The 12715-nt window shown below is 41.3% G+C and overlaps 1 protein-coding gene across 1 annotated transcript in view; it reads right to left on the bottom strand.

The window, feature by feature from the left end:
• The window catches only part of N (neurogenic locus Notch protein), a 252933-nt gene extending 242928 nt beyond the window's left edge, over positions 1–10005 (bottom strand). The window contains exon 1 of the mRNA XM_077412491.1: positions 9226–10005. Coding sequence (XP_077268617.1) covers positions 9226–9319 — 94 coding nt within the window. The 5' untranslated portion in view covers positions 9320–10005. The remainder of the gene's footprint in view (positions 1–9225) is intronic.
• Between the last annotated feature and the right edge of the window lie 2710 nt (positions 10006–12715).

Raw genomic sequence — 12715 nt, 5'->3', positions numbered from 1 at the left:
GTACGCTGCTGAGAGTGGCGCGGCGAAAGATGAGGGAAGGGAGAAAGGGGTAGACGGGGGACAAGGGGGGAGGGTCACGTTTTCCGGGAAATCAAGTCGTGACTTCATTCGCGTCCGCACAAGGGATGCGACTTTATTATCCAGATAGGAAATGAATTCGCCATGAGAAATTACCCGCCGACCACTTTCTTCTGCGACACAATGTACGGTGCATTACGGATCAGCCGTTGCATTCGTATATGTGCATATACGTACGCTATTTACTTTTCCGTCCACGTTCGATTGCGTTCAGTTGATTGTGAGTTGCAATTGCGTTCCGCAGCGACTAAGCAATCCACTATTGTGTATTTTCTTTTCAATATGTTAAAATTTTGAATTTCGAAAAAATTTAAATCGAAAAACATTTGTGATAAATTGTGCAGTTCTACAAATATGTAGCAAAATAAAGAAATTTTTATCAAAGAGCCGCGGACATATTTTACATACATTAACACAACAGCGCCTTAATTGTCCCAGATAAACATTATTCCAATTAGTACGAGGTACCGCGGATTGAGACGTCCACGATTGCATAATCACCTTATCGGCGGGACTATGCTAATTAAGCGGGAGGCTTTGTATCGAAAATGTCGCTCGTAATTTACAAACGCGCGAATAACAAGCGTGTCTTCGGTATTTCGATCGTAAATTCATTGGGCAGCTATAACATCGTGCCCTGGCTCGACGGCGTATATGCGACGATTTAAGAAAACCGAACTGACTCCCAGCGGCAGGAACTAATCCACTTCCTCTCATTCTCCATGAGATGGAGGCGCCCAATTAAAGTTAAGCCGGCCAATCAACGTGAAAGTGCGGGACAACGCAAGCGCGAAGCATGCGTTATCATACGCCGAGATCGCGGGCGACCAGTTTGTGGGAGCGAAGGTGGTTGATAAATCGGCACACACCGTCGTCGGTAGCTTACACGGATACTCGCACGGTTAGGAAACAATCAAACGCATTCGTACGTATGGACGTATACGTTCGCACTGTTCACAGCGTACAGCGTGCGGAGACTTAGCGATGGGACTCGGTAGGAACGGCGTTTCTCACTTACAAGTTGCGAAAGACCACGTTAACGCGCGGATTCTTCCTCGTTGTATGCGCCAAGTTGGGGAGAGACTTTGCCGTGACGCTACTCGGAAAGAGGACCTGACGTAATTTTCGGCTGATCCTTCCGCGCCTAGTCGCGACTGCCGGAACCGAAGCGGAATCATTTGCTACATTAAGATTCAGATATATGAATCAAAAATAAAGAAAGATATAGGCATCAAAGAGTTTTGAATAGATTCTACTAACAAATAAACTTCACTAACCAGATTATAATTAATAACTTTTATAAATCATATAAAGTTATTAGAATTAGAAGCAGTCAAGCTAAAATGCAAGGAATAATTAGGATGAAAAGATTAAGATGAAGGAACTTATTATTGTACTCATCTTTTTGTCGTTTAGTTCGTAGACTCATTGCGGCCACACTGTGTACAATGAAGTGTTTTGCAAGCGTTTAAATTTAATATACGCACTTGATACTTAAGGACCGGAATTTCGGTCGAAACGCGTTGTGCTTTTTATAAATAAAGACTGAAGGATTTTGCTCGATGAAGGTTGTTTGAAACGCTCAATGTTAAAAATCACATTGATCACAATCACAATTAAATAATATAAATCACAATCTTTTTGGTGCTGAGAGAATATTTCTAAATTGCAAATGTTGTTTATAGTATAGTATGGAACAATAAACCTACCTTCGCAGATAAAATTCTTAATAAAAAAAAAAAATGAACTTTCAACATCAAGCAATTCATGACTTTTCAATAATCAACGAATTTCCCAATTCCAATGAGCCAGACACTCAAGTAAATGATTAAATATATCAAAACGATCAATTAACGAAGCGGTAGTCGATGCATTTAATGGAATGTTAGCTCCGTAAGTGCGGGTTTCGATTGTTCCGTCGCCTAAGCATGTAATATGAGCCAACAAGCCGTGTCTGTTAAGGGGGCCTGGCTTTCAGACACATACAGGCTTCACCGACCGCGTGAAAAATTAATCAAGGCATCGTTCCACGACGCTGATTGTAAAAGACTTGTTGCAGCTATGCGCTCGTTATCGGGCGTACAGCAGTCATTACGGAGAAAATTAATAGCATAAATTCAGCAATCGTTCGCGTTGCGACGCGTAAAAATAGACGTTCGCCGCTTTTGTGCTTAATTGACGGCGAGACGGCCGGTTGCTTTTGCTACCGATTTCTCTTACGATCAAAATGTCGGTCGGCCATAACGCGGTGATAATAATTGGAGAGGCTAACGTACGCGCGCACTCGGCCGTCTTTAAATCAGATTCTCGACTTTAATGGGCAATTAAAAAAAAACACATTGAACGATAACAAGAGTCCATCTGAACGATGCACCGAGGTGTTACGAACGTGCTTAATTGTATATCGTTAATCAAGCAAGTTAACGCGTACGATTCCTTAAATTTATCCGGTGTTTCTAAAGGCGAGTTTTTTTTATCATATTATATCATATAAAGAATTTCATGATAATTGATTATTAAACTGCAACATTTTCGATATTTTTATCAACGTAAGCGATCATTATTTGTGTAAAATATCATATAATTAATTATAATTTGTAGAATATAAGTTATAAGTAATAATTCCATTAAATTCTTCTGGAGAATTAAATTCTCTTTGAAGAAATAAATAAATATATATATATATATATATATATATATATATATATAGTATTTTTATGGATTACACGATATTAAAGTCCGTCATATCATTCAAAGATTCAATCATGCTACATCTTCTTCTCACTTTAATCAACAAGTTAAGCCGGCAGGGTGATGAGTGAAAATCGAATTTTGCGAATCGGGCGAAAACGCGTAAGTATGAAACACGGCGAATTTCCCATGACCGTTTCGTGATTGGAGAAGAATTATTAGTCAGTCAACGATCAACCGTGTGCAACGCATTCGCCTCACCGTGGCGCGCGCATTGCCATTTATCACACGAGTGAGCGACTATGTGCGCGGGATCTTACGCCGATGCGGAGCGAGACGATATACCGATGGTAGTAGAGCTGCGGAGCATGATTAATAGATACGATCGCATTGACCTGGTACGCGCGCAGAACGCGCTTATCCTCGACTGCGCTCTTGGGAAAAACCGCCGTCGTCATCGCATCGGTACGAGCGTATGAACAACGATTCTTGTCCGTGTTCTCGCGCCCGAGGGAATAATCGCTTTAAACCGATACGAATCCGGATTACGTTAAACCGTTTCCACGTGCGTTATACAGGCCACGCCGGGAAAACAACGCCGGGTGGTCCTCTCACCGCGCGTGGACCAACTCACGTCGTCCCGATCTCGCTTCTTTTCGGATCGCTGTCTCAGTTCTCGCGCGCTCCGCTCCTTCGTCGGACCACACCGGACGTTTCGCGATGAAGAATCTCTCGTGTCGCGTGTGCAAAAACGTCAGTTGGCGTGGGAGCACACATCGAAACAACGACGCAAAGAATTCAGAAATAAGACAGGAATGAATGTAATGACTTTCGCATCATCGTTGAGAACAAAAAAAAATGATCGTTCGCATTTCTCTTGAAAAGCGAATAGCAGAAAAAAAATGCAAAAATGATTTTTATATTGCTAACTTAAAATTTCATTACTAGACGACTTAAAAATAAAATAAAATATAATTGGGAATTAATTAGGTACATAAATGAGAAAAAAGTATTAATATCTATGTTAAAATGTTAGTATCAATGTTTTGAAGCATCTAACATTAATCATCCAACGATAGCTCTTAATCGAATTATAACAACACCAGGAATAAAGTACAAGAAATATCAGAATCCATCTATCAACGAAATAATAATAAGCAACGCGTGGAATTTGCGTCGATCAATCGAGATAGCTGATTTCGATACCGGCTTCGATACCGGCGCGGACGTCTAATCGACGCTCTATAAGATCGCGGTTTCTGCTGCTTGTCTACAAAATCTCGCGGAAGTGTGCGAATCGAGCTCCTCTCGGAATCTGCATAGCGCTCACGCGAGGGATAGATCCTGGCGCGATCCTCTATAAGGACTCGTCGCCGTCCCGCGCGTTGACTGACGGCACAATCCTCGATTCTTCCGCGATACCCCGGGACTCCCCTCTCGAATCTTTCCGGGACAACGTAACTGGCAGCGGGAAACGGACGGAAGAAACGGATGGACGGACGGGACGGACGGACATGTGCGGTAGCGAGGGTCTTTAATTATGCGGTTTTACGCTAGAGGCATCTACGCCAGCAAGAAGCGCGGGGACGAATGCAAATAATCCGGGTTGGTTCTCGATAGGACGGCAACGCGGAGATCTTACCCTTTTAGTTAGCAGATGCCGCGAGATACCCGACCATTTCCTATCCTATCTCCTTCGACGGAAAAGAATGACCAGATAGGAAGGAAAAATGTAAAGACTGCTGGATTAGATACGTAAGGTTTGCGTTCAAAGATCTTTAATCTCGACGGAGGAAGGAAAAACATTGAACTATCTACATTAACCTTAACTTTTTACTATATACTATATAATATTTCTTTTCTATCTAATATATCTTTTTAATTCCCTTTTACATTTTTTTAAATAATAAACTGACGGATATATTTATAGGATATGCGTAGTTTTTGGTTCATCTACAATTTTATAAAAAAAGATATTTTTCGTAAATGTAAATAATAATCGACTTATTCCTATGTTTACATGCGCAACAAACCGAATCCCTCCACCTTCAGGATTTGACACTGTCAATATTATAATAATTTTTTAATTTTTAATATTAAAAATTTTTGATCGACATATTAAAAGATTACTTCTGATGTTACTCAATAACTTTTCTTAGCTCGTGATAGTGTCACTTGATTTCAAATTACGTAACACGTTTCAATTGTGAGGCACACATAATACTAATAATGATACCAAACTGATGCAGCAACGGACAACATCAGCTGACGCAGCCACACGCTCTGTACTTGGATGAAAGATTAGCAAAATACCGCGCGCGCGCGCGAGTCAATGGAAACGAAAGCAGGAGCAGCTATGCATACACACACATCGCCGTGCACGCATTTCGCGCGCGCGAGTGTGCGCACGGCCGGTTGCACACGTGTGCAGAACCCGGATTAGCTCGTGTGCCAGCCTGAACCGATGAAAGGGAACGAGAAACCGGTTGCAGGTCGATCGCACGACGACGGTTTCTAAGTCGCACGAAGGTTTCGAATGTCCCGGGAGTGGTATCGAGCCGATTTCCTGCAGTTAATTCTCGCATGTTGTATCACCGGTCTATAGATAGCTCGTCATCACGCGCAAAAAAGGGAAATACGTCGAGCATATTAGAGTTTTTAATTGAACTCACGCTTATATCGGTCTGAGATGTGAAATCGACTAAATCAACGCGCCACGAGTTATGCTAAACACGTCGACTTTAATTCATCGAGTTTTCAATTAACGCACACGAAGCTGAAATGCAAATCAAATCTCTATTACGAAACCGGAAAATTCTTTTTTAATTATAGACTGGCGCCTGCAACGTAATTCTTGAAAGGGGAATGATTCGACTTCAAAATTTATTACGACACATGTAGGTATAATAGAATGTATATATTCGCGCGCGCAACATGATAGTAATGCGTTTTATTTGCAGAATGATATACTTGAGCAACATTTTAGGCGGACAGATATTTATTGCAGGAAACTCTCCAAGATTTATTTACGCCACTTTCAACGCATTATCATTTGCGTAAGTAAACGATACTCCAGGATAGAATGTTTAAAAGTCATATCGCGACTGCGCGGATTCCGCGGATCCAATACTTCCCGAGTCGGCGGCATTCCGCGAGCACGACGGTGTTTTAATATTCGCGAAATGTAACCCCTGCGCCACGTCTGGTCTCGCGCGTGGCGGCGAATGCGGCGTGTCTCGTCTCGTGTGAAAGCACGTTAAGCCCGGGCGGATCAGTTTCTAAGGAGAGAGAGAAGAGAAAGCCTGAGAACATAAGAGCGGCGAACGTCTGGAGTGTGCGCCGCCGTCGCCGTCGCCACAGCCGTACCGCATCCAGAGTATCGCGAGCTATACAGCGAACGCGAAGACGAGATCTTCGTCCGATTCCTTGGAACGACCATCAAGACGGTCGAATTGCGGAATATTCTCGCGTTCGCGCGATACACCCGTCGTAGACTTTGTTATCTAACTTCTAGGACCAAGCCACGCCAGTAAAGCGCAGATTTGAAATGCAAAAACAATTAAATATTGTACTATAAAATTAAAAAAGTTAACAACTACACATTATACGAGAAAAGATGGAAATTGTTGAAGTGATATCACACATTCACGTTTCAAGTCCTTAATTTAAAATAATAGATATATATGAAGTGTTTGTAGCTAAAATAAATAAAGCCCAAGTTTTTCTTTTTATTTTAATTCTCGTCAAATATTATAAATTTTAACCGCATTACGTCATAAACATTAAAAATTATGATCTTATTTAAAAAGTCATTAAAATAAAAGAATACATGTATTAGACATGATTTTAAGTTCCTTGATATAATCCTTTTTAAATCTCTTAATATTAATAACTATAAATTCTCATCTTTTATACTTTATCGTCAATTGTACATATATATACAATATCTTTTATGGAACGCGAAGTAAAAAACAACGTCATATTACATACAGTTCTCAAATTATAAGCAAAATATACTCTTGTTTTATGAATGTATAAGAAAAAGGGGGGGTATAAAATAGTATAATAAATTAAAAGAAAAGGAATTGAAAGACATAAGTTATATACGACGAAACAATAAAACAAACGAATGATTCTATTGGAAAAATCTATCGACAAAATTCGGAATACTGCATTATGATTTGATTACAAAACAATGCAGAACAATGATAACGTCAGTGGACCTTAATTATTCTCCCCTGTCTTTCAATTTTATCGACTTTCCTTACTCACCGTTTTACAACGATATACGCGGCAATACTCATTGCATCGATGTAAGTATTACGTCACGTTAATTTATGTCCTGGCGAAAAGTCAAGCTAGAAATTTACCGAAGATAAACAATTATCCTCTATTAATTCTCCGTTCAGGCATAGAAAATTATCCCCTGTAAGTTCCAAATACAATTCATTCAACTCTTTTTGAAGATATACATTAATTGCATTCGGGAAATTATTTTGTTTATTTATTTGTATGTTACTTTCTTTAAACGCGATCATAGATTAAAAGTCACAAACATTCGTTAAATCATCCCTACATTCATAAAGTATTTAAAGATGATCGCTCCAAATCTATAATTCGTTTATATATATATATGATTTATTGTAATCAATCCTGACGTTTCGTATCGATCAATTTCATATTGGTTTAACGTTATTGAACCTTTCAAATTCCTTTATTTGGACAACAAAAGGTCACGTTCTCTCACAAGTGTCATTTCCGTTTCTGCCAAATCATTGCAATATTCTGCGAATTACCGCGCACGGTAAAGCGTTTGATTTCGGATGTAAGAAACGCGAAATTCTCACGACTTATCTCGGCCATTTAACAACGCGTTGACGATTTTGCCGTTATCTATTTAACCGGTTTTCTTTCTTCTCTCGCGAAATACGCACTGTGGCACTTATACAATTAGCGAGAGCTCGCATGTTGTTTTTGCCTAATTTCTAGAACGGACGTGTTATTATAGCGCCTAGAAATTGCAATGCCAGTAAATACACGCCGTTATCGGTACGAATCATGTGTTTCGTTAACCCATAATTAACCGAATTTGTAATTAACATGCACTTTCAAATTATCTAATAGCTTCTGGGAAATCAAGTCTCAATTAATGGAAAGAAACAAGATTATTTTAATATGCAATCGCTAGCAACGGCACTTCATTTTGAATCACTCCGTTTTAGTAAAAAAATTGATTATTGAGAATATTAATAACATCATCTCCACGAATAATAATTTCGCGGCTATGACTCTCTATTTTCTGTCCATAGATATATTTTTTCCTAGATAAATACAAATATAAATATTAAGCAATTTATAAGAACCGTCACAAACTATTCATCGCACAATTTATTGTACAACAGATATGATAATAAAAAACGATCGAATTATACGATAAATAATTTTTTCTCGGGTTTTTCGTACAATTTTTCGACAACCCCAGGTCATACAAACGTGCTCATCGAATACGCTTCAATCGCAAGAGGGTCAAAACAGGATACGGTTCCCGCGGAAAGGGGGCCGCTCGGCCCCCGTTCCGTGCGCAAAATATCGAGAGGGAGCGGCGCGCGGCGAAATGTCGAGTTGGAGCGTGGAAGAAGGGATGGCTCGCTTCCTGGAAAGCTGGGGCTGGGCACCTGTCCCTCAGGGACTGCCAACTCGGGCTCGAGGCACGCGGGGCCCCCCCCGTGTCTTGACGCCGCCGCGCCGGGGCGAATGAGCACCGCTGCATTGTTAAACACACCATCACGTGCGTCCGTTTGGAGCGTCCGTCGCTCCGACTGCGAAACGGCCGGCACGGGCTGCACACGCCGCTCGCCTTCGCTGTCAGTTTGACAGCGTCGACCTATCGGCCTGTCCGACACGAGAGAAAGATCGGCGAGGCGCGTTCCGAAACGCGCTCTCGATCCGACAAGTAAACAAAGATTGGGGAAAAAAAAAAAAATGCATCGAAACGTTCGGCGGGGCGAGCGGCGAGTCTCGGAGGAATGGCGATCGTTCGCGTCGAGGATCTTCGTGGAACACTCGCGGGGTTCGCGAAATGAGCCCGATCGCACGCGATCGGCAGCGGCGGCGGTCGATATTTTCAAGACAGATAGTAAGCGAACTAAGACGAGCACGGTAATGTCGGACGTCGAGGGAAACGAAACGGCTGTAGGCGATCCCTCGACGAGAGCGACCGCGTCGCGTCGTCGGGACAGAGACAAGTCGCTGACGTTTCGCGCGAGAGTCGAGACGCGACGACACCGACGACCGACGTCGACGAAGGCGTCCAGCGCGCCGGCGCGGCGCCGCGGCGCTCGGCGTCGCTTCGCGATCCCGTTGCCTAGCAGCGGCCTCCGCGACATGTGGCGGCTCCGGCCAGCTCCGGCCGCGGGGCGCACGAATAACGCGACACAATATAGTTTTCGTACTCACCGGATACCGCGGGCGCGCGGGTGAACGCCAGCAACGCGAGCAACAACGGTCCGACCGTGAGCGCGTAATCCAATCTCGGCCGTGGCAGCGACATGGCGCCGTGAATTATTATATATACTATTTTTTTTTGTCGTTATCCACACACGTCGGGTAGACACACACTCATCGGGAGGGAGCACGGGCGCGCACACACTCGGGAGGAAACGAACGGAGACCAACGGACGCGAACGAGAGGACGGACGGGCGGACGGGCGGACGGACGGACACTCACCGGCGCGGCGCGACGCACACTTGTGTCCGATATTGGTGCGTATTACCGCGCGCCGTCACTCGACCGGGCGCATCGTCCGCGACGCGCGTCACCAGCCGACACGTCACCAACCGGGTCCCAGTGTGCACGACGTGCTCGCGCGGCTACGGGGAAAAAAAGCATACGGCACGACGTAAACGAACACGATCGCGTCCGAGTCCGAAACACTTCTGGGATCCCTATTGTTCGCTTAACGCGCTGAAAGTAGTTCCGCGGTGCGCGCGCACCTGCCGCCGCGCGCCGGGTATCGCTGCGCCGCCGCAGGATGGCCGACCGCGGCGGCCAATCGGCGCGCCGCTACAACGGCACGTCGACCGCGGCACGCCGCTGCTCGTCGCTCACTCTAACTCGTCCCCTCGCGCGACGTCAAGTTGTTCGAAAAATGTTCAAGAGGGATGATTCGGACTCGCCAAACGGCTCGCACGAAAACTTTTATGTATTCTATGCGGATGGGAAATCCGCATCTCAAAAAGTGAAAGAAAAAAACTTGTATATATATGTATCTGAAAATATTTTACTGAAAATATGTAACAAACTTTTACTGAAATGTATTTAAAAAATTCTCTCTTGATTCTCATTTCATTATTATTCCACCAATATTTCAGAAGGAATTCAGTTTTTGGTTAAATTAAGTTAATTTTATATCTAAAATTTCTAAAAATTTATTATTTTTTAATAGTATAATTTAACTTTCCTTATATTTTACAGCATTATATTACATTTCATTAAAAAAATGTAATTTATTTTGAAATATATAATTTTTCAACTTTCATCGATTTCATAGTACTTTCAATAAGATATTTCTATCAGGTACATATTTAAATACTAATGTAACATTATATTAATCAATATTGCTTTAATTAATAAAAACAAAACATTAATGATACTGATATAGCATCAGTTATCATTATCGAAATCAATTTATAATTACTATAAATGCATGACGTAATTATTGGAGTTAAAAGTTGACCTACTGTAAGCAATTTATATTGTATGTCTCCATCGAAAAATGGCTGATCGCTAAACCGGAATAATTAATGTGGCGCTTTTATTCACGGTTCCTTAACGACGGATCCCATTATATCTTATGTGAAAGATGTCTTTAATTAACACCTGATGATATTTCTTTTTTCTATGACGTCGCCTTAATTGCGTACGAATAGTCAGCCTTAATTAGTCCGTGGGCATAAAAACTGTTGTAAGTTTTTATAATTAGTTATGTTTCTCATACAAGAATATTGAAAAAATAAAAATATAATTACAAGAGAGCACAACAATTTCTATGTTTTTCTTAATTTTCTGTTTTTAATAATATTTTTTTCTGTAATAATTATCCAGAAATTTGTTGCTAAGAAAATCTATGTAGTTTTATTGTAATTATACGTTCAAAATTATAATTGCAATTTATTGAAATTACACGTTGTAAATTAACACAAGCAAATATAATAATGAAAAATATAAGAAATAATGAGAAATATAAGCAAATAATAATAAAATAACCACTCTCTGAAAATATTCTACAAAATAGCCAAAAAATTAAAGCTATCAAAATATTTGTATTTTTATCATTGAATTTGAGAAAGTTATAGCTTGCTAAAGTTTCTTTGATGACGGCAACTTTAAAAGGTATGACGTCGTTTCTTATATAAAGTATGACGTCACAGCACACTTTCGTGTACTATATTTTTTTCAATTTTGAAGATATTGCAAACATTCAAAAAGTTTACAAAGAAAGTATGCCATGATCTATCAGACTGCTTAATAAAAAAAATTCATGTTAAAACCGAATTCTCTCACGCGTTGACTGTTACTGCAATGATAAAACGAGCGTACCTATATAGCACTATGAAACTGTATCACATAGCGGTTCAAGTCTTTCAACCAAGCGTCTCTCAGATCGCATTAAGCAACGATTATTATCGATACTATTAGTATTGTTGAAATCATTGTCGATACTAAAATTATTGTCAATTTCTGCCCTCTTATACGTATCGAATACTGTCCTGCAAGAAGCAATCGGTTACGATGCCTCGGGCGCCGATATGCAACAAGTCGCGGTCGACGCACCGAGAGGAGCATAGCGCGCCTGCGATCATATTAATTAACGCTCGGCCGTGCTTGATTGCGTGTAACGCAAAATTCATCGCGGCTACAGCCTTAACCGCCGGGCGCCTTAACGAATACAAATGCGGAATTATAATTCGGTGAACCCGGTCGTCTTAAGACCGTATTATACTCCACCGGAGAAGCGAGGGAGGCAGGAGGCCAGGCAGGGGCCTTTATGAATAATCTCCTCTACCCCTTTGTGCTCGCAGCACGCGAGATGCGCGCACGAAGCTGCAAACACACGCTTCCCATTGGCCTTATTAATGATGCCATTAACCTTATCATCGAACTGCAAACATCTGCGCCTGGCGACGACGACGTAGCGCGGCCACGGTACAATTGTCCCGCGGAGCGCAACGGCGGTTAGCGTCCAATTGGTGAGATTCGTCACTGAAAACAAAGCAGATGGAAGAAGAGAACCGGAGATAGCTGCATAATTAATAACGTGCCGCCACAAATAACTTCGTAAAAATTTCCTCATTGAAATAATACAATGTGAATTATATAGTAAAATGCTACTTCCTAACATTTTTTCTTTTATGCGAGTTTAGCGAATAAATTTTAAATAATCTTTGCTATAATCAATTTATAGCGATTATATGATAGTTCACGATGTAAGAGTAAATGCCTTTCAGCCAAGTAAATGGTGGTTAAATTAATGTAGGTATTTGTTACAAGGTAAAGTCAAATAAAAACCGCAAAAGTGATTTAGAGTATTTTAAAAAGGAAATAAAATTTATATACTAAAGAAAATAAAATTACATATTAATCAATTAATATTATTTCTTCTGAGTTTAATTTAATGTATCTGTGCCACCGGGAACCCAACGATTGGATGACATAAAGGAAAAAATTCTTTCGATTGTCACGCCACTCGTGCGTCGTGTCATGAACTGGAGTTCTGGAGGTCCAGGGGTCAAATTGTGACCAGCAGAAGCTATTGTGACCTCCTGCAAAACCATCAGAAGCCAGTCATAAAAAAAAAAACGCCCTGATCTCATGTAGAAAGACGTTTATTTCCAAGACAATGCTAAACCTCACACTGTAGATGCTACCAGAATTCAGAATGTACTT

The sequence above is a fragment of the Temnothorax americanus genome, unplaced genomic scaffold (genome assembly GCF_048541705.1).
Source record: "Temnothorax americanus isolate GAGA-0224 unplaced genomic scaffold, ASM4854170v1 Scaffold30, whole genome shotgun sequence".
Classification (NCBI taxonomy): domain Eukaryota; kingdom Metazoa; phylum Arthropoda; class Insecta; order Hymenoptera; family Formicidae; genus Temnothorax; species Temnothorax americanus.
Note: the sequence above shows the minus strand (reverse complement) of the source record. Positions and strands in the feature narration are given on the sequence as shown.